The sequence below is a fragment of the Hyperolius riggenbachi genome, chromosome 10 (assembly GCF_040937935.1).
Source record: "Hyperolius riggenbachi isolate aHypRig1 chromosome 10, aHypRig1.pri, whole genome shotgun sequence".
Lineage (NCBI taxonomy): Eukaryota > Metazoa > Chordata > Amphibia > Anura > Hyperoliidae > Hyperolius > Hyperolius riggenbachi.
This window is the reverse complement of record NC_090655.1, coordinates 245,165,817-245,191,642: the sequence shown is the minus strand read 5'-3', so window position 1 is coordinate 245,191,642 and position 25,826 is coordinate 245,165,817. Positions and strand designations below refer to the sequence as shown.

The window sequence follows — 25,826 nt, the reverse complement described above, 5'->3', positions numbered from 1 at the left end:
TATCAGTACATTACAGAAAATAATGAACTTTATCACAATATCCGTAATTTTTTGAAAATTACCTGTACTATGGCCAATTTTAGGGCAAAGACAAATTACTTCTCTGCATGTTTTTGGGATGTGGGAGGAAAACCACGCTAACACAGGGAGAAAATATAACCTTCTTACAAATAATGCCCTGACTGGGATTAAAACTGGGGACTCAGTGCTGCAAGGCAAGAGTGCTATCCACACAATGCCACCATGCTGCCAATTGATGAGGACCACCGATGAGCACAGCAGCACCATCCACCCACCTGTTGCCATCTCGTCTATTGTAACAGGTCCTATCTAGCCCAGTACTGGGGTCTGCCTGTCACCCCATCATGCCTCATGTTTATTCCCTCTCTCTCTCTCATCTCCTCATGCCTCATGTTTCTTTCCTCTCTCTCATCTTCCCCAGCATGCCTCATGTTTATTTCCTCTCTCTCATCTCCCCAGCATGCCTCATGTTAATTCCCTCTCTCTCTCTCTCTTTCCTCTCTGATCTCTCCCAGCATGCCTAATGTTTCTTTCCTCTCTCTCATCTCCTGTAGCATGCCTCATGTTTCATTCCTCTCTTTCATTTCCCCCAGCATGCAGTACAGTACAATCCAGTACAGAATTATGCACTTTTACTTTTTAAGTACGGAATTCTGCCTCTATAGAAGAAAGCTACCTTAGAGCTGTAAGTATTGTTGTGTGAGGTGAATTGCTGTCAGCAGTCATTCATTGGCAAGTGTGTAAGCCTGGTGCCTTCTTGTCCGAGTGGCAGTGTATGATACAAACTCACCAGCCTGTCACATTCCTGGCCAGATGCATCTGTGTGCAGAAATTACCTGCTGAAGCCCCTCCCCCTCCGGTTCTGCTCCGCCTCACTTGTGCTCTGCGTGTTGGAAATGTCTGTGCTGGGCATGGCTGGGGGCGGATCCATCAAACAAATCAATGACAACAGTCAGGTGCAAAAGTAAAACACAGATCTGATTTTGTGCATTTTTCTTTAATACATTTTTATCATCTTTTTATTTAGAAGCACAACAAAGCAATATAATACAAATACTAATATAACAAAGCTTACAGTATGGAGAAGAGAGAACAGCAGTGAGGGAACACAACCTTTGCAGGAAATAAGGAATAACCTGCACTGTACACTGAAGACATTAGATCTGATGAAGCTCCTCACATACAAGGTACAGCAAGACCCTCCTGCCTAAAGCCCATCTTGCTAAATAAATATACTTCAATACTGACCCCAGCCCTGTGACAAGCTCCTAATCTCTGCTGCTGTAAGACTCCCACAGGGAGGAATGTAACAGCAAACTACTAAAACCTGCAATGCATTTCCTGCCTCATCTCTGCAGCTCTCTGGTCATTATCAGCCCTCAAAACAAAGTTTACTGTTCTAATAATTGACTATAAAAATGTCTAAAATGAAGGGACAAATATTGCAATATACTTCAAATTTAAAGACACAAGGATGTCACTCCTATTGATTCTAGACCAGAGTTACTTGTGGTTAGTCTACACTTCCTTACTTAATGTGTGTACTGAAGAGCTGCTAGGATCTGCACAGGGAGGAGAAGGAATGCAAATTGACAATAATGAGAAAGGGGATAGAAACAATATAGCAAAAGTGTAAAACATTTTAGAAGCACAGCTTTTAAGCTGTGTTAAGGGGCTGGGAGGCTGTTGGATTGTCTGTTATTCTGTGTGTGGGGGCTGGGAGGTTGTTTCTATGCTGGACCACCTGTTATTCTGTGTGTGGGGGCTGGGAGGCTGTTTCTATGCTGGACCACCTGTTATTCTGTGTGTGGGGACTGGGAGGCTGTTTCTATGCTGGACCCCGTTATTCTGTGTGTGAGGGCTGGGAGGCTGTTTCTATGCTGGAACCCCTGCTCATCAGTGCATGGCAGGGATTGATATGGCTCTATGGGATAGGGCTTGGACAAGTACAGCAAAATACCCAAGCTCAGGGTGATCCAGAACCACTAGAAAAGTACAGGAGACTAAAAGAGACCGAAAAGCCCTCCTACTAAAAAGTAACAGTGTAAAAAGTGTAATTTGCTTTCTTAAAATAGAAGGTATTTGTGATAATTCAGCTTCAAGTGAGCAACCATAGTTTCCCACAATGCATCACTACTGAAAATGCAAATTATCTCTTTATGCCCCTGAAGCCAGTCTTACATCCCAAACTGCTGGTGTATAGGAACCCTAACAGAATACCCAAGCAGTTCCTAAAGGAAGGATCTTTCTCTGATTTACATGTAAATGGGATAAAATGCCTGTGAGAAACGGATACACTTCAAAGGTATGAAATGGGATCTCTGAGTGCTGTAATATGTATTATATATGTATTATGCTGTGCATGCTAGAACTACTGTCTTATGTCATCTGTTATGTTTATACAGTAGAGTCATACTCCGTGTCACATTTTGACAAAGCTGTATCACCACACGTGTGGCATACAGGTTATTCTGACTTCTGTTCTCAATTTGGTTACTTCCTACCTGAGGTTCCTATCTGTAGCTTGATATTCACATACACTTTTATTAGTGCAACAATATAGCTGTGACTCTGGGTGATACATACACTGGTGATGGTCAGCAGTTACCTAGGATATCTTTCCCAGAATGCCCTGCTCGAGCGAGTGCCAACTGGCAAGTGCTTGTCTTTGTTCTCTGGTTTCGCTGTAAGCTTGAGGATTGAATAAACTTCTTCTCACACTCTGAGCATGAAAAAGGACGTTAATCTTTGTGAGTCATCTAGTGTGTCTAAATGTGTGAGCCATGAGTGAATATTTCCACACGCTGAACATGAATAAGGATGCTCTCCTGTGTGTGTTATCTGGCGCTTCTGGTGTGAGCTAGAAGGGAACTTTTTACCACATTTTTAGTGTGAAAAAGGATGCTGACACTAGCCTGTGTGTGTCAGCTGGTGTTTCTGAACACTTAAAGATTGAGTAAACTGTTTTCCGTACTCTGAACATGAATACAGATGCTCTCTTTTGTGTGTTCTCTGGTGTTTCAGAAGGTTTGAGCAATTAGCAAACTTTCTCCCACACTCTGAACATGAATAAGGATGCTCTCCTGTATGTGTTCTCTGGTGTGTCTGAAGGTTTGAGGAATAATTAAACCTTTTCCCACACTCTGAACATGAATAAGGTCGCTCTCCTTTGTGTGTTCTCTGGTGACTCTTAAAGCTTGAAGACTGAGTAAATGTTTTTCCACACTCTAAACATGAATAAGGACGCTCTCCTGTGTGCGTTCTTAGGTGCATCTGAAGGCTTGAGTGAACAGTAAACTGTTTCTCACACTCTGAACATGAATAAGGCCGCTCTCCTGTGTGTATTCTCTGATGTCTCTGAAGGCTTGAGTGAAGAGTAAACTTTTTCCCACACTCTGAGCATGAATATGGACGCTCTCCTGTGTGCGTTCTTAGATGTATCTGAAGGCTTGAGTGAACAGTAAACTTTTTGCCGCACTCTGAACATGAATAAGGACGCTCCCCTCTGTGAGTAGTTCTCTGGTGTTTCTTAAGGTTTGCGGATTGAGTAAACTTTTTGCCACACTCTAAACATGGATAAGGACGCTCTCCTGTGTGTGTAATATGGTGTCTCTGAAGGCTTAAGTGAAGAGCAAACTTTTTCCCACACACTGAACATGAATAAGGGCGATCTCCTGTGTGTGTTCTCTGGTGTCTCTGAAGAGTTGAGTGAAGAGTAAACTTTTTCCCACAATCTGAACATGAATAAGGACGCTCTCCTTTGTGTGTTCTCTGGTGACTTCGAAGGATTGTGGTATCATTAAACTTTTCCCCACACTCTGAACATGAATAAGAACGCTCACGTGTGTGCGTTCTTAGGTGTAACTTAAGGCTTGAGGGAACAGTAAACTTTTTCCCACACTCTGAACATGAATAAGGACGCTCTCCTGTGTGTGTTCTCTGGTGAATCCTAAGGTTTACAGATTGAGTAAACTTTTTCCCACACTCTATACATGAATAAGGACGCTCTCCTGTGTGTGTTCTCTGGTGTCTGTAAAGGATTGAGGGAAGAGTAAACTTTTTCCCACACTCTGAACATGAATAAGGACGGTCTCCTGTGTGTGATCTCTGGTGTCTCTGAAGGCTTGAGTGAAGAGTAAACGTTTTCCCACACTCTGAACATGAATAAGAATGCTCTCCCGTATGTGTTCTCTGATGGCTCTGAAGGTTTGTAGTATGAGTAACAGGATGTGATCCTCCAGAAGCTTCCTTGTCTCCACCTGCTGGAAGAAAGTGAAAGTACATGTTGTAAGGTAGAGCCTTTCAGCATAAATGAGTTTATAAAGAGGTCCTGACAGAAGCGAAGCCATTTTGTTATGCTGGAAAGTTAGATGATTCACATTTTCAGTAGCTTAGCCATAACATGATTTTTTTTTATTGTCACCTTGCTTGGCTGATGACACTTTGCAAACTCTCACTAGTAATGTACCAAATCAATTAGGTAACCGTATATCCTCACTTCTCAATGGTTCATTATTTCGGGACTAATCTACATTTGTCGTTAGATGATTTGTCAATCATTACCTGCTGTAGAAGCCAGCACCTATTCAGTAAGGAGACCTTGGACAAGACTCCCTAACACTGCTACTGTCTGAGTACACCCTGCCACTTGGAGTCCGCCAGGAGAAAAGCGTGATATAAATGTTCTATACCTTCTCTTACTTCTGCATGTATGAAACCAGGAAAATCCTTTCATAAAGCTGATTACAGATTACCCAACATATATGCGTGTGGTTTCTGATTTTCCAGGCCTGTAGTGGGCTTCTGATGAGATGATCTGGGCAAATTATCCTTACAGAATGGTGTCAGTCCAAGTGATTACAGGTGAGGTTATTTTATTTTCTATGCACTTTAAAGGGAAAAAGGACAGACAATACACTATTTCTCAATTTCCATCCACTGTAATTTTGAAATAAATAATGCTACCATAGATAAAACCTACACACTTTATTTGCTTATTTGTTCTGGTCATCCCCACATGTAAATTATGTTCCTAGTGCAATGTATGGGGGTAATTTTGTATTTGGAAATAAAGGTGTATTTTTTCTGGTTTTGTTATCTCAGTGTAGTTTACCAATAGGTAAGGTATTTTTTTTTAATATACAAAGTAGGTCAAGGGCAGAGGTCAGGGACGTATACGGAAACATAGATGGACGGGGGGGTGGGGGGGTGGGGGGGGGGTGGGACGAAGAAAGGCAGAAAGTATTATTTAACAAATTCCCTTCCCTCGGGACGAGTAATCACGTCCGTGCAAAATGCCTCATCTCCGTGCAGGGTTGTGACTACAATGTCCCTTCTGGTGCGACTCTGTACCCACCTAACCCAGCCTTCCGTAGTGCATCAAAGTAGCTCACCAATCACCCGCTCAGCACACCCTGATGAAGCCTGTGATTGACAAGCACAACGTGTAGGTGGGTGGGGCTTCACACATCATGAAAGGGGAACTTCAGCCTAAACAAACATACTGTTATTAAGTTACATTAGTTATGTTAATTAGAATAGATAGGTAATGTAATCTCTTAGCCACCCTGTTTTAAAAGAACAGGCAAATGTTTGTGATTCATGGGGGCTGCCATCTTTGTCATGGGGGCAGCCTCTTTTTTGGTTGAAAGGAGGTGACAGGGAGCAGGAGACACAGTTCCAACTGTCCTGTGTCCTGATAACCCCTCCCAGCTGCACACGCTAGGCTTCAAATGTCAAATTCAAAATGTAAAAAAAAAAAAAAATTGCACCAAAACAGCAGAACGAGAGCAACAGCATCAGAAATCCCATCATGCTTTGCACAGCATCACAGGAAAAAAGCCCGGGCAGTTTTCTTCTGTGCAGCTAAAAATGAGGCTAGGATAAGAGAAACAAAGTTCTTATGCTGTGAAACTGTTAAAGAAACACCAGACCTTTTCAGTGCTGCTGAGTCAATTTTTAGTCCGGAGGTTCACTTTAAGAGATAGATCACTTGAGTACTTGTTATCTTGTTACTTGTTATCTATGCAAAAGAACTTCTCAGAGCTTGAGATAAGGTTTTAATGCAAGACAGTTCAAAGGGTCATTAGCTGTGGTCTGTTTTATAGCTTAAAGTGGACCTGAACACAGGACAGAAGGAAAACAGAGAAACGCACCCTGTATGTATTTAGAGAGTTTATACATATATATACACTCAGCACCTGGGTTCTCTTCCAACAAGCTGCGTGGTATAAAAGTAAAAGGGATCCCTTTAACCCTTAACCACTGTCCCCACCACTACAGTATTTTTACGTCAGCTGTTGCACCCTCCAAGCCACAGCCACGTAGATATACTGACCTGCTTGCAGCCCTGTTGTGCAGGAACAGGTGCGCTTCAGAGCGCACCCCCCGGCACTGTTAGCTGCCTTACTAATTGGCAAAAGGGACATGTTCCCTTGTAGCCAATTAGTGACCCCCCCCCCCGCTGTAGCAAACAGCGTGATCATTCATCTCTCCCCCTCCATGGTCGGATCATAAAAAAAATGCCCCTGCAAGATGAATATCTCACCTTACCTGGTTCCTGCGATCATCCTGCAGCTCCAGCATCCATTCACCGTTCTTCACTCAGCCCCGTGACGCTGACTATCCGAGTCCCAGCTTGATGACGTCATCAAGCCGGGACCCGGATGTTCAGCATCACAGGGCTGAGTGCACCGCGGTGAATGAAGGCTGGAGCTTCAGGATGAACGCAGAAACCAGGTAAGGTGAGATATTCATCTTGTACAAGTATAAAGAGAACAGGCAGGCACTCGGGGTTCACTGGATTAATAGATGACTGTGCTTCATCACTCAGGTTCCAAAACTATGTGCTCAAGACTAAAGCAATAAATGCAGCAAGGTCCATAGAAGAAAAAGAACGTCTGGCACTATAGTTTATTGACAGCAGACAAGGATACAAAAGCTTGTGCAAAACGTTGCTGTGCAAAAAGCAAATGTACAGTACAAAACTGACATGCATACCTGGGTGGTGGCAGGTAGCAGGTGTGGGCGCCGCTGGTGCACGGCCTTATGACCGTTTCGCTAGGCTGAACGCCAAGCTTCTTCTGAGGTGGGGTGTGCACAAAGTGACTAGAACGGCAGTGAGGTTAAATGCAGACAGAGAGTCGCATTTCCGGGTCGCCGCAAGGGAGACGCCCTTGTTTTTGTACTTTACATTTGCTTTTTGCACAGCAACGTTTTGCACAAGCTTTTGTATCCTTGTTTGCTGTCAATAAACTATAGTGCCAGACGTTCTTTTTCTTCTAGAGATATTCATCTTGCAGGGACAATTTTTTTAACGATCTGGCCGGGGGGGGGGGGGGGGGGGGGGGGGGGCATAGTGGTAAGGGGGGGGGTACATCTGGCCGCCCATAACAGAGGGTGGGGGTTCTAAATCTGAAGGGGAGGGGATTGAAATTATTATTGAGGCCCATCAGGGTAACGGGGTGGGGGATTTCATAAAGTGGGGCACATCTGATGGTCCTGAGGGACATAACTGAATGCTGGGGGCACATATGGCAATAATGGGGCAGAGGCGATAATCCTGGGGCACATCTGGCTATAATGGGAAACATTGATCCTGGGGACACATCTGGCTACAATGAGGGGTGCATTATTGGGGTATGCAGCTGTGTATATATATATATATATATATATATATATATATATATACTATATATATATATATATATATATATATATTTGTGGTAGCAAATGCGGGGACATTTCTGGCTATAATGGAGGCTGATATTGGGGGGCCACATCTGGCTATACTGGGGGGGTCTGATACTGGGCACACATCTGGCTATCTATCCTTGGAGGACTTAATACTGATGGCATGTCTTTTACCTACTGTAGCACTTTTTATTTTTTACTAGAAACCTAACGGTTTTCCCTCTTTTTTCCTGCTAAAATGCGCAGGAAAAAAAAATTCTCGGGACAAAATATCCCCCAATGAAAGTCTAGTTTATCCTGAAAAAACTATATCTAGATCATTTAGGTGTCATGAGTAGGAATAAAGTTACTGCTGATTGAATATTTCTACAGTAGGAGTGTATGATGAGATTGGATGTGTGTTTGCATTGAGTTTTTATATGTCTTTTATGCTTTTTAAGTCTTTTATGGAATTTTCATTATTCATAGAATAAAACAGTACGTACTACAGCGCGTAGTACATATATATTTTTAGAGAGTTTAGCCTGTCATATCCCCCCCTCATCTGTGACTAATCACAAGTTGTAATTTGATCTCTCACATGTGTCAGCTGACTGCCACAGCAGAGAAGCTAATTGGTAAATACAGTATGTTAACTATATGTCTGCTTCCATGAAAGCTGGAAGTAGATACACTGCAGATTTATTGCAGGATTAGTATCAGCTGTAACATATATGTTTTTCTGTAAAGGTAATTATGCTGTTACTTTTATTTTAGAGCAGAGAGGAAGTTCTGAGTTCAGGTCTTTATATACTTTTCACGAAAGTGCCTTTTAAAAAATGGCCGCCAGTTGAAGTTCTTGGGCGCTAGATGAACTTAGATCTTTAAATACGGCATACAGTCCTCACTCCAGGGGACTCTTCTGAGCTCCCTGGATTTGCACACACAACATGGCAGCGCCCTCGCAGCTACAAGATAATGGCCATGGGGAAACGCAAGAGTATGACATCGCAGAAGTTCTTCTTTGGGAGGAAGTGACGTCACCTGCTCTGAGAAGCTGGCGCGGACACCGGCTAAGTGAACCACTATGTACTGTATATATACATTCTCTCTGCCCAGTAGCAGCATCTGAGGCACCCGTGGCCCCACTCCTTACTGGTTGTAATGCTGGGTCTAACGTACACACAGAAAATACAATAAATCAAGGTCAGGTCAAAGCGCGGGTCATACACAAAAAGTCAGAAATGCGTGGTACAGAAGGACTAATGTAGAGCTAGATCAAAAACGGGCTAAGATCGTTACACAGGTAATCAGATGACTACAGTACAAGGGATAGAGACAGGTGCTAGGTCAATATTCAGGCAAACGTCATACACATAGGATCAGATATATGAGGCACAGACAAGGATGAGACAGAGACAAAGTCGTTAAGCTAGCCGAGGTCTATAACGGGTATCAGATGACTGAGGTACAAAGAGATGAGACTTTAATCAGAGTGGTGGACTTGCCGGATCGTACACAGAAATACAATAATTACTATAATTACAATATATATATACTAGCCAACCCGCGTCGTAGCATACGCCGCATCTATCTATCTAATAGAGTACGTGCCTCAACCTTGAAGCAAGAAGAAGTAGGCTTTCCATGAGAAAATGTATGCGTGCTCAAACACCAAGTTTAACCCTAGCAAGTCTGGCTTTGCAAATCCGGCCTAATTGGCTATTCATGAGGCAATGCTCATGCAAATATGCATTTGCTTTCGCATGCCAAACTATGCAGGGTCAAAAAACCAATACTGCAAAGTGCTCTCTCGCTGCCTGGGAACCACAGCGGCACCCCGGAGTGGGAGGCTGGGTGGCGCAGCCGCCCCCCCCCCCCCCCCCAAGCGTGGCCAGCGCTGGGGAGAGCCGTCCGCACCCACCTCCTAATATTAAAAACAGCCACTTACCTTAACGTCCATTGGGTTCTGCTACATGCACATTAATTTTCTCATGGAAAGCATTTTGTGCAGTTTGTATCCTTTGGAGGCAGGTGGTGGATGGCTTGCTCCGGTGGTGTGAACCCTGGAGTGAGTGCGCCTGTCCTCCCCCCCCTCCCTCTGGAGTGCTGTATGTGAGCCAGCCCTGAGCTCTAAAGCTCGGGGTGACCCATGCGTCTCTCCTTTCTCATGTGGTGCCCCCAAATTAATGCGCATGTAGCAGAACGCAATGGACGTTAAGTTAAGTGCCTGTTTTTAATATTGGGAGGTGGGTGCAGACGGCTCTCCCCGGCGCTGGCCACACTTGGGGGGGAGGTCGTCCACGCCACCCAGCCTCCCCCTCCGGGGTCCCGCTGTGGTTTCCAGGCAGTGAGAGAGCCTGGGACCCTGCGGTCCCCCCAGTTGTATAAAAAGGGGGCATTGGGAATCCTCCCCATGGCGCTCCTGGAGGCATGGAGCACACCAAAAACTGCTAGCAGATCCGCAAAATGCTAGCAGATTTTGAAACGCTTTTTCTTATTTTTCTGTAGCATTTCACCTAGCATTTTGCGGTTTTGTAAAGCGTTTTTGGTGTAGTAGATTTCATATATTGTTACAGTAAAGCTGTTACTGAACAGCTTCTGTAACAAAAACGCCTGCAAAACCGCTCTGAACTGCCGTTTTTCAGAGCGGTTTGCGTTTTTCCTATACTTTACATTGGAGGCAGAAACGCCTCCGCAATCCAAAAAATGCTTCACCTCGGAAGTATGTGTTTCAGCAAAATGCCTCCCGCTCTGGTGTGCACCAGCCCATTGAAATACATTACCCAAGCGTATCCGCAGCCGCAAGTGGATCGCAAAACGCTGCCGAACCGCTCTGGTGTGCACTAAGCCGGATAGTGCTAATGTAGCATGTAGCAGGGTGACTGCTTTGTGGTATTGGTTTGTGCATGCATTTGCATGAGCATTGCCTCATGAATAGCCAATTAGGCCAGATTTGCAATGTCAGACTTGCTAGGGTAAGGCCTCTTTTCCATGGACTGTGAATAGGCAGTAGAAACTGGATAGACCAGCACCCGAATGGGGACAGACGTGTGCTAGAGTGGAAAGTCCTCCATATACCCTGCATCCTGATTGGTTATGTCGTTTTGACAGCTAGTATATATAGGAGTAGCAATTGGATTGTATTTCAGAGAGAGCCTGATACAGCTTGAGGAAGGACCTTGTCCGAAACAGCGTCTGTCGCTGTTATGGCTATCTCTTTGTATTTCTTTTAATAAAAGAGCTATACATTACTGACGTGGTGCTGTGGACTTCTCGTGTTGTGAATAGGCAGTGAAATGGCTCTCAAACTCTCACAACTGCTCACTGCTGCCTGGTAACTGCTCACTGCTGCCTGGTAACTGCTCGCTGCTGCCTGGTAACTGCTCGCTGCTGCCTGGTAACTGCTTGCTGCTGCCTGGTAACTGCTTGCTGCTGCCTGGTAACTGCTCACTGATGCCTGGTAACTGCTTGTTGCTGCCTGGTAACTGCTTGTTGCTGCCTGGTAACTGCTTGTTGCTGCCTGGTAACTGCTTGTTGCTGCCTGGTATCTGCTCACTGCTGCCTGGTAACTGCTTGTTGCTGCCTGGTATCTGCTCACTGCTGCCTGGTAACTGCTTTCTGCTGCCTGGTAACTGCTTGTTGCTGCCTGGTATCTGCTCACTGCTGCCTGGTAACTGCTTGTTGCTGCCTGGTATCTGCTCACTGCTGCCTGGTAACTGCTTGCTGCTGCCTGGTAACTGCTTGTTGCTGCCTGGTATCTGCTCACTGCTGCCTGGTAACTGCTTGTTGCTGCCTGGTATCTGCTCACTGCTGACTGATAACTGCTTGCTGCTGCCTGGTAACTGCTTGTTGCTGCCTGGTATCTGCTCACTGCTGCCTGGTAACTGCTTGCTGAGCACACAGCTCAACAGTCCGTGGAAAAGAGGCCTTAAACTTGGTGTTTGAGCACGCATAAATTTTCTCATGCAAAGTACTTCTTCTTCTTGTTTGAAGGTTGAGGCACTTAGTCTATTATATATATAGATTACACAGTTCTAAACTGACTGGAGTACATATATATCGGGCTGATGCGCAATATATGAAATGTAGCTCTCAAACAGCTATTTCACTAGGATAAGGACCAAGAACCAGCGTACTGATTAGTATCAAGGCCAATGAGCAAGTGAATACTCTGGCCTTAACCACCCTGGCGTTCTGATTAAATCGCCAGGGTGGCTGCGGGAGGGTTTTTTTCAAATAAAAAAAAAACTATTTCATGCAGCCAACTGAAAGTTGGCTGCATGAAAGCCCACTAGAGGGCGCTCCGGAGGCGATCTTCCGATCGCCTCCGGCGCCCAGAATAAACAAGGAAGGCCGCAATGAGCGGCCTTCCTTGTTTTGCTTATATCGTCGCCATAGCGACGAGCGGAGTGACGTCATCGACGTCAGCCGACGTCCTGACGTCAGCCGCCTCCGATCCAGCCCTTAGCGCTGGCCGGAACTTTTTGTTCCGGCTGCGCAGGGCTCAGGCGGCTAGGGGGGCCCTCTTTCGCCGCTGCTCGCGGCGAATCGCCGCAGAGCGGCGGCGATCAGGCAGCACACGCGGCTGGCAAAGTGCCGGCTGCGTGTGCTGCTTTTTATTTGATTAAAATCGGCCCAGCAGGGCCTGAGCGGCGACCTCCGGCGGTGTTGGACGAGCTCAGCTCGTCCAGACCGCTCAGGTGGTTAAATACCCAAGAGGCAGGGCAAAAGCCCAGCCCCCAGAATTGACAGCACCTCCTGCAATAAGGTATCAGCTGATGACATCACACCTCAGCCTATAAAGGCAGCTCTGAGCTGCGTGCGTCCTGCCAGAAACACGCCAACCCACTTCTACAGGGGAGCCGGGGATGCCATTGATCAAAGAGGAAGAGGAAGCTTCCTCCAGCTGCTCCACACTATCAGAACAGCCTACAGAGACCACACCAGATAAGTTTGTTACATTATCCCCTCCACCCCCCTACCTTGAGGGGTGGACTCCGGACACTCCCCACCTGACTTACCAGGATGTTGACAATGGAATTAATTGGCATGAATTTGCCGTGCAGGAACCCAACTCCTCTCCTCTGGACCATAACCCTTCCAATCCACTAAGTATTGTAAGGAATTATGGATCTTCAGAGAGTTGAGAATTCTCTCCACTTCATACTCAGGCTCTCCATCCACCTCGACAGGAGGTGGAGGAGCTGAAGATGAAATTATGTTAGCAGCAGGTTTCAAAAGAGAAACATGAAATGAATAGACTCATTTGATGGACTAAGGTAATGTCACCCGATATACTACATTGTCAATTTTTTCCTGAATAGGATAGGGACCAATAAACCTAGGGCCCAATTTCACAGAAGGTTGACGTAAGGGAATGTTATGGGTGGAAACCCACACAAGGTCTCCAGGAGAAAACTTAAACTCATGTGAGCGTCGGGCATCAGCGTAGAACTTTTGATGGGAAACAGCATTCTGTAAGTTTTGCCGAACTTGAGGCCAAATTTGCTGGATGTGAGTACTTCATTCCTCCAAAGCTGGAAAAGAGAAAGGCGAGGATGGAAAAAAGGTGAATATGGGGTTCTGACCAGTGACGATCCAGAAAGGAGACAGCTTAGTAGAAGGACTAGGGAGATTGTTGAAGGCAAATTCAGCAAAAAGCAAGAAGTCTAACCATGACTCTTGACAATCTGATACAAAACAACGGAGGTACTGCTCCAATAATTGATTAGTCCTTTCTGTTTGTCCATTGGTCTCAGGATGGAATCCTGAAGAAAAGGACAAGGTAATACCCAAGAGGGTACTGAAAGCGAGAAACAAACTGGACCCCCCGGTCTGACACTATATTCTCTGGAATCCCATGTAACCGGAACACATGGATCACAAACAATTTGGCCAGTTCTTGAGCTGAGGGCAGATGAGAGGGGTACAAAGTGTGCCATTTTACTGAAACGGTCAATAACAATCCAAATAACTCTTTACCCAGAAGAAGGTACATCCACCACAAAATCCATAGATATATGAGACCATGGTCTAGATGAAATAGGTAAAGGCATAAGGTGCTCTTGGGGAGCGACCCGTGATACCTTGTTTCTGGCACAAGTAGCACAGGCTGCCACAAATGCTTTGCAGTCTCTGTTTATAGAGGGCCACCATACATGACGGGACAGAAGTTCCAAGATCTTGGTCTCCCCAGGATGTCCTGCCAGTTTAGACTCATGAAACAATTGAAGTATCTGAAGACGCAGATATAAAGGAACATAGTCTACATTGGGTGGTTTTTCAGGAGGACTGTCTTATTGAAAAGACTGTAGAGAACCATACAAATCAGGAAATTCTGTAGTATGAACTGCAGCAAGTACTCGATTTGAGGGCAAAATTTTCTCAGGAATAGTAGATGAAGTGATTTCAGTTTCAAAGCTTCTAGACAAGGCGTTTGTCGATTCTGGAAACAATAATTTATTCACATATACTCCTATAGATAAGAGTATATGTGAAAAAATTATTGTTTCCAGAATCGACAAGCATCGTGTCTGTTTCAAGTAGCTGGTCCACCACCGCCTACTGAACGTTTTAACGATTTTAGTCTTTTTTACCCTACTGGCGCCTCTGTACATCCTTACAGATCAAATCATCCACCCTGGTGGAAGGTTGAATACCCTTATTTCCTTCTATCTACAGAGAGCAACGTCTTAATCCTGAGTGGGGACTGGTCTGATCTCCCCACCTGCCTATACAGTGGTTGCCTTTGCGGTAACCCACGTTTGTAAGTATAATACTTACCTTTCACTTTATCCCATTATCCAGTACATATCACACTATTTTGGGCTCTCGGGTTTTCTGCTTTATATCTAGACAAGGCGTCAGCCTTCACATTCTTGGAACCTGGTTTATACGTAATTATAAAATTAACTCGAGCAAAAAACATTGCCGAACGTGCCTGTCTAAGATTAAGCCTTCTAGCCCCTCCTATATACTCTAGATTCTTGTAATCGGTGAAAACTGTAACTGAATGAACTGCCCCTCCCCCCCCCCCCCCCCCCCCAACCAATGCCTCTACTCCTCGAAAGCCATCTTTACAGCCAAAAGTTCTCTGTTGTCTATGTCATAATTACGTTCGGCTGATGAAAATTTTTTAGAAAAAAAATGCACAGGGATGCATACGTTCGGCATGACCGGAAAATTGAGAGAGAACTGCTCCCACTCCGACCTCAGAGGCAAAGAACGGCAAAGTAACATCTGGATGGGTAAGGATAGGGGCAGTACAAAAAGTGGACTTCAGCTCAGAAAAAGCCTTCTGAGCCTGTGCGGGCCAATTGACTGGGTCTGCATCTTTTTTTGTTAGGTCGGTTATAGGAGCGACCAACGTACAGAAATTCCTGATGCATTTGCGATAGTAGTTGGCAAACCCTAAGAAACGCTGAATAAGTTTGAGTCCCTTAGGCTGTGGCCAATTTAAAACTGCTGAGAGTTTTTTCTGATCCATAGCAAGTCCTGTGTCAGAAATTATGTATCCAAGAAAAGGCACCTGAGTTACCTCAAAAAGACATTTTTCCAATTTAGCGAACAAAGAATTTTCCCTCAATTTCTGCAAGACCACCCTTACATGACCCCGATGTTCTGTCAGTGAGCTAAAAAAAAAGGATATCATCCAAGTAAATCACCACAAATTTACCTAACACATCTCTGAAAAGATAATTCACGAAGTACTGGAAGACAGCAGGGGCATTACAAAGACCAAAGGGCATCACAAGGTACTCATAATGCCCGTCTTGGGTGTTAAAAGCTGTCTTCCATTCGTCCCCTTGGCGTATTCTTATCAGATTGTATGCACCTCGTAAATCCAGTTTGGAAAAAATCCTAGCTCCTGAAACCTGGGGGAAAAAGATCATCAATCCAAGGTAGAGGTGTAACGATTGGTGTCAACACACAGAGAGAATATGATTATTGGTGATCTGCAGTATCACCAAAAATGCAGATATATACCTGATTATTGATGATCTGCAGAATCACCGATAATACAGATATATTGCTAAGCTCTGGACCCCTAAGGTATGTGAGTGTTTGGTGTAACAGTAATACTTTGAGTGGTGCACCTGCACGCAGGTGATCATAATCAGTAAGGAAATACTGCTCTGAAGAACACAGAGCCGTCCAGCAGCCTGAAGCTCCCCAAGGGGTGGAGTAAGGCTGAAGGTAGGGAAGATCAGAAGGTGAGTGACACCTGACGGTGAATGTCACAATCTGAGCTAGAGACTCTCTCTTAAGGGAAGAGATAGCTCTCGAGGTCGGGCAAGCCAGGTCGGCAACACACGGTCAGATAAGGTACATGGACAGCAGGCTGATTCGGTATCCAAGGCAAGCAGGGTTTGGCAACAGAGAATCAGATATGCGAGGCACCGAATCAGATGACAGAGGAGTAGTCAGGAAAGCAATAAGTCATAACAGATATCAAATAATGCCTAGTCTGGGTGTGAGGTCCTTGGTCTCTACACCCTGGAACTAGTCTGAAGCATAACACAGATGACAATACAGTTCCCTAATCTGGGTGTGAGGTCCGTGGTCTCTACACCCTGGAACTAGTCTGAGCATAAGCAAAATAACAATACAAAGTTTCTGCCTCAGTGTGAATTCCCAGGTCCTCCTGGTTCAAACACACTGAGATCTGACAAAGGTCTGAGTGCTTCCACGAAGTGATCGCAACGGCAGACAACTTGAGAATGGCCAGCAGCAAGTATATATAGAGCAGTGCTCTCCAGCACCACCCCTAACTGATCAACCAATAGAATCTTGCCCTGGCGTCAGCTGATCAACGTGATCAGCTGACCTTCTTCTGCTTAGCATAAGAGTTCTGCCTCTCACCGCGCGCGCGTGTTCCTAAGCCTGTGTGCACTAACAGATCCAGCCACACCAGACCCACGCTGCTCCGCACAAACCGCCGTGCTGGACGCGGAATCTGCCGCCCTACCGCTGTCACAAGCGGTGGCTCTTCCGTGTTCTGCCCTGCCACTAGACGCACGCGTCCGCGTGCAAACCGCCGCATTGGACGCGGAAACAGCCGCCTCCACACCAACAGACGCGGCGGCTTTTCCGCGTTCTCTCACAAGAGGGTACCGATTTTTTACAGTGATTTTGTTAAGCCTCCTATAGTCAATGCAAGGACGTAATCCTCCATCCTTCTTTTCTACAAAAAAAACCCCCGATCTGGCTGGAGAGGTAGTAGGTCGAATAAACCCCTTGTCTAAATTCTCCCTAATGTACTCTTTCATGGCCAACTTTTCCGGACCTGTTAGGTTATAAAGATGACACCGAGGAGGCATGGTGCCAGGCAATAAATCAATTGGACAATCATATGGTCTATGTCGAGGTAATTTATCAGCAGATTGTGGGGAGAAAACATCAGAGAAGTCTTGATAAGATGGTGGAATATCATGAGAACTCACCCCTGAACTAGAAAGGGAGATATTGTTTAAACACAACCCCTTACAATGATGTGACTAACTGGTGAGTTGTCCGGAACCCCAATCGATGCAGGGTTTGTGAATCTGTAACCACGGCAACCCGAGAACCAGAGGACTGGAGGGCATTCTAAGAATGTAAAACTGGATTTGTTCCAAATGCAAAGCCCCAACCTGCAGGGAGACTTCAGGAGTAATGGTAATGGGTGTATTGGTCTGCAGAGGGGTGTCGTCTATAGCCGTGACAAAAAGCTTGTTCTGTAAAGGCACAGCAGGAATACCCAACTTGGCAGCAGGGACAGAATCAATGAAATTACCGGCTGCCCCGGAATCAATGAAAGCCTGAGAATGCAAGGAATTATTATCCCAGAAAATAGTGACTGGCAACAAAATGTTTTTGATTTTAAGGGGAGAATGCTGCTCACCCAAGTGAAGTCCCCTTACTTCACTTAGGCGTTGGAGTTTTCCGGAACCTTTTTAGAACAAGACTGAGCAAAATGACCCTTTCCCCCACAATACATACAAAGACCTTCTAAGATTCTCCGCGGGAGAGAGCTTAGAGTGTCCTAACTGCATTGGTTCTTCAGCAGTTAAGGAAGGAGCGCTGCTCTGTCTAGCAGAATTACTTAGAGAGGAATAGGTTTTCCCCTGTCGACGGTATCTGATCCGCCTGTCTACTGGTACAGCTAAGGAAATAGCATCCTCCAAGGTTCTGGATGGCTAACTAGAATATCATTTACTGAATCAGACAAACCAAAAAGAAATTGATCCTAGAGTGCTGCCCCACCCCATTTAACAGAAACGGACCACTTCCTATACTCGGCAGCGTATTCCTCTGCAGTATGTCAACCTTGACGGAGGTCTCTTAACTTGCGGGTAGCAGTAGCTGTAATGTGAGGATCAGCATAAACTGTGGCCATGGCTTTAAAGAAATTCTCCACCGAAGTGAGAGCTTCATCATCTGGGTTTAAGCCATAGGCCCAAGTTTGAGAGTCACGCTGGAGTAAAGTTTTAATCAGGGTAATCTTCTGTGAATCTGTTCCAGAAGATCTAGCCCTAACTTCAAAATATGATAAACAAAGATTCCGGAAACCACTGTAAATTCGGTGTACTAGGCAAAGGCTGCTGGTTATTAGCACTAGCGGAAACATTTAATTGAGCAAGCGAGTTTGATAGCTGAGTTAACTGAGTCTGTTGCGTAGAAACCTGCTCAGTAAGCTGATTAACAGCTCCTACTACCGCCAGGATCTGATTTCACAGCTCATCCATGTTACTTGTCACTTTACTGTTCCACAGAGGGGCTCACAATCGAATTTCTACCATAGTCATATGTCTATATATGTATCATATAGTGTATGAATCGTAGGCCAGGGCCAATTTGAAAGGAAGCCAATTAACTTATCTGTATGCTTTTGGGATGTGGGAGGAAACTGTAATAAATGGAATAAACCAACACAGACATATGGTGTATAGTATCTCCTCTTCATGGTTGGTACTATGCCTGGAAAGTGTACTAGTTAAAGAGACACTTTAGCGAAAACAAAATGATGATATAATGAATTGTATGTGTAGTGTAGCTAAGAAATAAAACGTTAGGAGCAGAGACACAAGTCTAATACTGTTTCCAGTACAGAAAGTGCGAAGAAACTCCAGTTGTTATCTACGCAAAAGAATAATTGAGGTCCACGACTTTCAAAGTCGCAGAGAGCTCTGTCTTCTGAAGCTCGTTACCTCAACTGAAGACAGGTCAATAGTTCACTGGCCTGCTCTGTAAAATCATTTAGAATGCTGAGTAGTGTGTAAACTGCTAATATTAGAGAATGATGCAATGTGGTGAGGCAAAGGTCATTGGAGGATCTGAGGGGGCGACCTGGTGTATACCTGTGAACAAGCTCCGAGATGTAGGTAGGGAAGGTTTTGTGCACAGATTTATACTCCAGGCATAGATATTATATAATACTGAGATAATTGTTCATTTTTATCTAAACATTTATCACACTCTTTGCACAAGAGCAACCTACAATCTGCACATTTGGTCTTTTCTTTTCTCTCCCCTCAGCACAAAGGAGAGAAGGTAGAGAGTGGGAGTGGCCAAGCTGATATTTGTGAGATGTCAGGAGAGGTGTACATGCTTGGTAGAGGGAAGACACTGGTTGTGGTGAGTAGTGAGCAGTGAGGGGGTGGAGTCCAGACTGTGCATGAGGACTCCTGTCATAGGTTTGTCTGTATAGTAAAAAGGATAGTGAGAGGAATCTTATATCCATACAGAGGCTCTCTCATGTGAAGATCTGCTGAGTCTACCATTACCGTCACTCTATATATCTTACACTCATAGATGAAGAATGAAAATGTAAAACATAAAAGCCTATAGCATTCATTACTTACCTGTGCAGATATCTACAGATGATCTTTCAGCTTTGATATTCATCATCACATCACTCTCCTCCATAGACTGCTGATCACTCCTCACATACATCTCCGCTTCTTCCTTTTCAACTGTCCTCATCATGTCACCCTCTGCTATAGATTGATGATCACTCCTCATATACATATGTTCTTCATCCTCTTTAATTATCCTCATCTTGACACCCTCCTTCATAGATGGCTGATCATTCTTCACATACGTCTCTTCTTCTTCCACTTTAATTATCCTCATGATGTCACCTTCCTCCATAGTCTGCTGATCACTCCTCACATACGTCTCTTCTTCTTCCTCTTTACTTGTCCCCATCATGTCACCTTCCTCCATAGTCTGCTGATCACTCCTCACATACGTCTCTTCTTCTTCCTCTTTAACTTCAAGTTTTACATCAATTTGTTCTTTACTCTAAAGCCAAAAACAAAACAAATCAGAAAATGACATCTTTAAAGCATACCTGAAGTGATATTAAAGTTATAAGATAGATACTTGCATCAGTAGTGGGAAGCCTGTGGATAGTCCAGAAGCTTCCTCGATCCTCGATGAGCTCTTTGCTCCAGTGCAGGGTTCCTCTAAGCATATTTGAGAGTATTTCAATTTTTTTCACATGGCCACACCTCCATGCATTTATGAATGGGACCATACTGAGCATGCCTGAGTACGATCCAGACATGCCCAGTAGAGCAGAGACAGTCATGTACTGCTTATTCCTCCAAGCACAAGTGGTTTCATACTACTCAGCCTGTGTGGCCCTCACTCACACATGCACAGTATGGCCACTCTCTTGCTTGGACAGCAGCACACCTATGGAGAAGAAGAGGGGCTCAGGCAGCAGCAATGGGCTTAGGAAGGATCGGGGAAGGCTCTGGACCATCCTGTGCCTTCCCACTACTTAGTTTAGCGTCTATCTTTTAATTTGATTTTACTCACAGGTTTGCTTTAATTAAATTTATAATCTGACACAATCTCTTAAGAATATTACACCCTCAATTCCACCTACCTGATAATGGTGGGGGATGGTGTGATCTTCCCGTGGACAATTTTGGGAATAAAGAGGACCTGTACGTCTCCCTAGGGGGTTTCTGTTACTGGATCCATCTGTAGGAAACACATACAGACTGAATATATTGTCTCTATATGTTTATCAGATGAAGGGGATCTAGGTGGACCCTCCACACTGCTCTCTACTTTAGATGAAATGAAAGTCTGCTTTTACCTGGTAATATGAGAGGCGGCTGACTCTCCATAATGGTGTCCTTGTAGAGGTCCTTGTGTCCTTCTATATACTGCCACTCCTGCATGGAGAAATAGACAGTGACATCCTGACACGTTATTAAACTGACACGCACAATGATTCACCACTCAGACTCATCCCTCACATGTTATACATATATGTACCAACACCAGGGGTGTAACTGCAAATCATAGACTCCCCCTAACATTCACACTGCCCCCCGCCATGGTGAGAATAGCTCTCAGGCAAGCACTACTGCTACGGCAGGAACTTTCTTAGAAACTCCTTCTGCTGCATGGATTGGGGTTAAGATGAGAAACAATGCATGGAGGGGCAGTGATGATGGAAGACACGTGGAGGGGCAGTGATGATGGAAGACACGTGGAGGGGCAGTGATGATGGAAGACACGTGGAGGGGCAGTGATGATGGAAGACACGTGGAGGGGCAGTGATGATGGAAGACACATGGAGGGGCAGTGATGATGGAAGACACGTGGAGGGGCAGTGATGATGGAAGACACGTGGAGCGGCAGTGATGATGGAAGACATGTGGATTGGCAGTGATTATGGAAGACACATGGAGGGGCAGTGATGATGGAAGACACATGGAGGAGCAGTGATGATGGAAGACACATGGAGGGGCAGTGATGATGGAAGACACGTGGAGGGGCAGTGATGATGGAAGACACGTGAAGGGGCAGTGATGATGGAAGACTCATGGAGGGGCAGTGATGATGGAAGACACATGGAGGGGCAGTGATGATGGAAGACACGTGGAGGGGCAGTGATGATGGAAGACACGTGGAGGGGCAGTGATGATGGAAGACACGTGGAGGGGCAGTGATGATGGAAGACACATGGAGGGGCAGTGATGGTGGAAGACACGTGGAGGGGCAGTGATGATGGAAGACACGTGGAGGGGCAGTGATGATGGAAGACACGTGGAGGGGCAGTGATGATGGAAGACACATGGAGGGGCAGTGATGATAGAAGACACGTGGAGGGGCAGTGATGATGGAAGACACGTGGAGGGGCAGTGATGATGGAAGACACGTGGAGGGGCAGTGATGATGGAAGACACGTGGAGGAGCAGTGATGATGGAAGACACGTGGAGGGGCAGTGATGATGGAAGACACGTGGAGGGGCAGTGATGATGGAAGACACGTGGAGGGGCAGTGATGATAGAAGACACGTGGAGGGGCAGTGATGATGGAAAACACGTGGAGGGGCAGTGATGATGGAAGACACGTGGAGGGGCAGTGATGATGGAAGACACGTGGAGGGGCAGTGATGATGGAAGACACGTGGAGGGGCAGTGATGATGGAAGACACGTGGAGGGGCAGCGATGATGGAAGACACGTGGAGGGGCAGCGATGATGGAAGACACGTGGAGGGGCAGCGATGATGGAAAACACGTGGAGGAGCAGCGATGATGGAAGACACGTGGAGGGGCAGCGATGAAGGAAGACACGTGGAGGGGCAGCGATGAAGGAAGACACGTGGAGGGGCAGTGATGATGGAAGACACGTGGAGGGGCAGTGATGATGGAAGACACGTGGAGGGGCAGTGATGATGGAAGACACGTGGAGGGGCAGTGATGATGGAAGACACGTGGAGGGGCAGTGATGATGGAAGACACGTGGAGGGGCAGTGATGATGGAAGACACGTGGAGGGGCAGTGATGATGGAAGACACGTGGAGGGGCAGTGATGATGGAAGACACGTGGAGGGGCAGTGATGATGGAAGACACGTGGAGGGGCAGTGATGATGGAAGACACGTGGAGGGGCAGTGATGATGGAAGACACATGGAGGGGCAGTGATGGTGGAAGACACGTGGAGGGGCAGTGATGATGGAAGACACGTGGAGGGGCAGTGATGATGGAAGACACATGGGTGGACTGTGTGGGAAGTAAGGTCTCCTTGTTGAAAAATAGGTGCTGGCTAACAGATTCGATACCTGGTCTCTGCTATGTAAGGGGCAGAAACTTTAAAGGACAACTGAAGTGAGAGGTATATGGAGGGTGCCATATTTATTTCTTTTTAAACAATACCAGTTGCCTGGCAGCCCGGCTGGTCTATTTGGCTGTAGTGGTGTCTGAATCACACCAGAAACAAGCATGCTAATCTTGTCATATCTGACAAAAATATCAGAAACACCTGATCTGCATATGCTTGTTAAGGGTCTGTGGCTTAAAGTTTTAGAAGCAGAGGATCGGCAGCACTGCCAGGCTACTGCCATTGTTGAAAAGGAAATAAATATGGCAGCCTCTGTATCCCTTTCGCTTCAGTTGTCCTTTAACCAGTTCACTATCCAGCCACAAATCCCATTACGGTTAGTATATAAGAAGCTACAGGAGACATTCCTGATGATGGAGGACACATGGGGGAATAATGATAGAAGCCCCCATTGCTGTGTGCAGATTGGCTCCTGGGAAGGAAATCCCATTAGGGTGAGTATATAAGAAGATACAGGAGACATTCCCCTGGGTCAGGCAGTGATGATGGAGGACACATGGGGGGAGTGTGGGGGGATAATGATAGAAGCCTCCATTGCTGTGTGCAGATTGGCTCCTGGGAAGAAAATCACATTAGGGTGTGTATATAAGATACAGGAGACATTTCCCTGGGTCAGGCAGGAAGGTCACTGGCTGTAAATAGACATAAAAAATATATGTTATTACCTACTATCTCGACACCACCAGCCCCAGTAATGTCTGCTATTCACTTCCTGCCCTGCCCCTCCCTCTAGCTTCTGGTCTCAGCGTTCCACCCTGAAGTCCGTGCTGCGTTCCATTTGTTACAAGTGATGTCAGGTCTCCATCTTGTGGACAATACGGAAACTGCGATTGCAAACCATTATGATTCCTGTTACAGGTATCTCTATCTTGTGGTCAGTATCGGAACTGCTGCCTAATTTCACTATTGTGTGGATTATTGTTTTGTAGGCCCATATTACCCCATGCTTTGCACCGATTATTATTATTGATCAGCACCAACATCTTCCGCAGCATTTTACAGAGTATATATAGTAATGTCACTTGCTGTCCCTCAAAGGAGCTCACAGTTATGTCTATCGAATACTGTGGCCAATTTTGGGACGGAGACAAATTACTTCTCTGCATGTTTTTGGGATGTGGGAGGAAACCCTCGCTAACACCAGGAGAACATATAACCTTCTTGCAAATAATGCCCTGACTGGGATTAAAACCGGGGACCCAGTGCTGCAAGGAAAGAGTTCTATCCACACAACGCCGCCATGCTGCCCACTGATGAGCACAGCAGCACCATCCACCCATCTGTTGCCATCTCGTCTATTGTGACGGCCTATCTAGCCCAGTACTGGGGTGCTGCCTGTCACCCATCATGCCTCATGTTTATTCCCTCTCTCTCTCATCTCCTCCCAGCATGCCTCATGCTTCTTTCCTCTCTCTCATCTCCCCCCAGCATGCTTCATGTTTCTTTCCTTTTTCTGATCTCCCCCAGCATGCCTCATGTTTTTTTCCTTTCTCTCTCATCTCCCCCAGCATGCCTCATGTTTCTTTTCTCTCTCTAATCTCCTCCCAGCATGCCTCATTTCTTTTCACTCTCATCTCCCCCAGCATGCCTCATGTTTCATTCCTCTCTCTCATCACCTCCCAGCACGCCTCACGTTTCTTTCCTCTCTCTCATCTCCTCCCACCATGCCTCATGTTACTTTCCTCTCTCTCTCTCATCTTCCCCAGTACACCTCATGTTTCTTTCCTCTCTCTCATCTCCCCCAGCATGCCTCATGTTTCTTTCCTCTCTCTCATCTCCTCACAGCATGCCTCATGTTTCTTTCCTCTCTCTCATCTTCTCCAGCATGCCTCATGTTCCTTTCCTTTCTCATCTTTCCCAGCATGTGTCATGTTTCTTTCCTGTATCTCATATCTCCACTAGCATGCCTCATTTTCCTTTCCTTTCTCATCTCCCCCCCCCAAGCATGCCTCTTGTTTATTTTCTCTCTCACGCATCTCCTCACACCATGCCTCATGTATCTTTCGTCTTTCTCATCTCCCCCAGCATGCCTCATGTTTCTTTCCTCTCCCCTTATCTGCATTTCTGTTAACTATATCTTTGTTAGCTTTAAGGGAAGCGATTGCAGCCCTCTCACCCGGGGAAACATTCTGGGGCCTCCGAGATCTACATGCCTCACTAAAGGTGGCCACACACGATACAATAAAATGATCCGATTTTACAGTAATTCGATAAAAACGATCGTATCTCTTGAAAAAATCGAAAGCTTTTTTTTTCATTCGACTGAAAAATCCAATCGCATTTCCCGTTTTTTTCGATTTAAATCAATCCGGAATGCCAGATATTTCTCTTCAATTTCTATCAAAGATTGTATGGTGTGTGTTAGATTGTCAATTTATTAATAGTTTCCAATCATTTTTATCACAATTGAGGAAAACATTTAACATAGGTGTGTGGTACACTGGTCATATTTTTGAAATGTTACAATCAGTCAGAAAAATTGATTACAATTCTTAAATTGAACAGATATTTAAAACATTGTATGGTGTGTGGCCACCTTTAGACACATGAGACTCCTCTCCACTAATTCTTGGAAAGTCTCAACTGGACGCGTACAAGCCTGGACAGGATAAAAAGACTTATTAGCAAATCTAGGCAAGCGAATATCCTCTCTCCATATCAGACCACCAGTATCGGCTTGTAATTGATCCATTTGAAGCCTAATCTGTAGATCTCTAAACGTAGGGATGCCACCGGGCACTTTGACCTCCCCCGGCTGACATGAACAGGCCCCACTATCTTCACAATCATCCCTAGAAAAGTAGCGTACAACGGAGCAGAGGCACCAAAAGTATAAAATCACTTATTAAAAGGTTTAAAAATGCTCAGGTGTGACCCAGACCATTTGCTGTTGTGTGCTCCAATAATTTATTGCCTGAGGAAGCAGGGATAAGCCTGTGAAACGTGTTGCAAACCCCGTGGAGTATACCAATAAACATTGTATTTTTTGAATAGACAGTC

General features: G+C 45.5%; 1 protein-coding gene across 1 annotated transcript; it reads right to left on the bottom strand.

The window, feature by feature from the left end:
- Positions 1-1,013: 1,013 nt before the first annotated feature.
- Positions 1,014-23,552, bottom strand: LOC137535109 (zinc finger protein 431-like). Its single transcript, XM_068256912.1, has 5 exons — positions 23,492-23,552; positions 20,789-20,867; positions 20,573-20,670; positions 19,539-19,980; positions 1,014-4,283 (listed from the first exon to the last, which is right to left on the bottom strand). The coding sequence occupies exons 2-5, from the start codon at positions 20,817-20,819 to the stop codon at positions 2,932-2,934; spliced, it is 1,923 nt and encodes a 640-aa protein (XP_068113013.1). The 5' UTR covers positions 20,820-20,867; positions 23,492-23,552; the 3' UTR covers positions 1,014-2,931.
- Between the last annotated feature and the right edge of the window lie 2,274 nt (positions 23,553-25,826).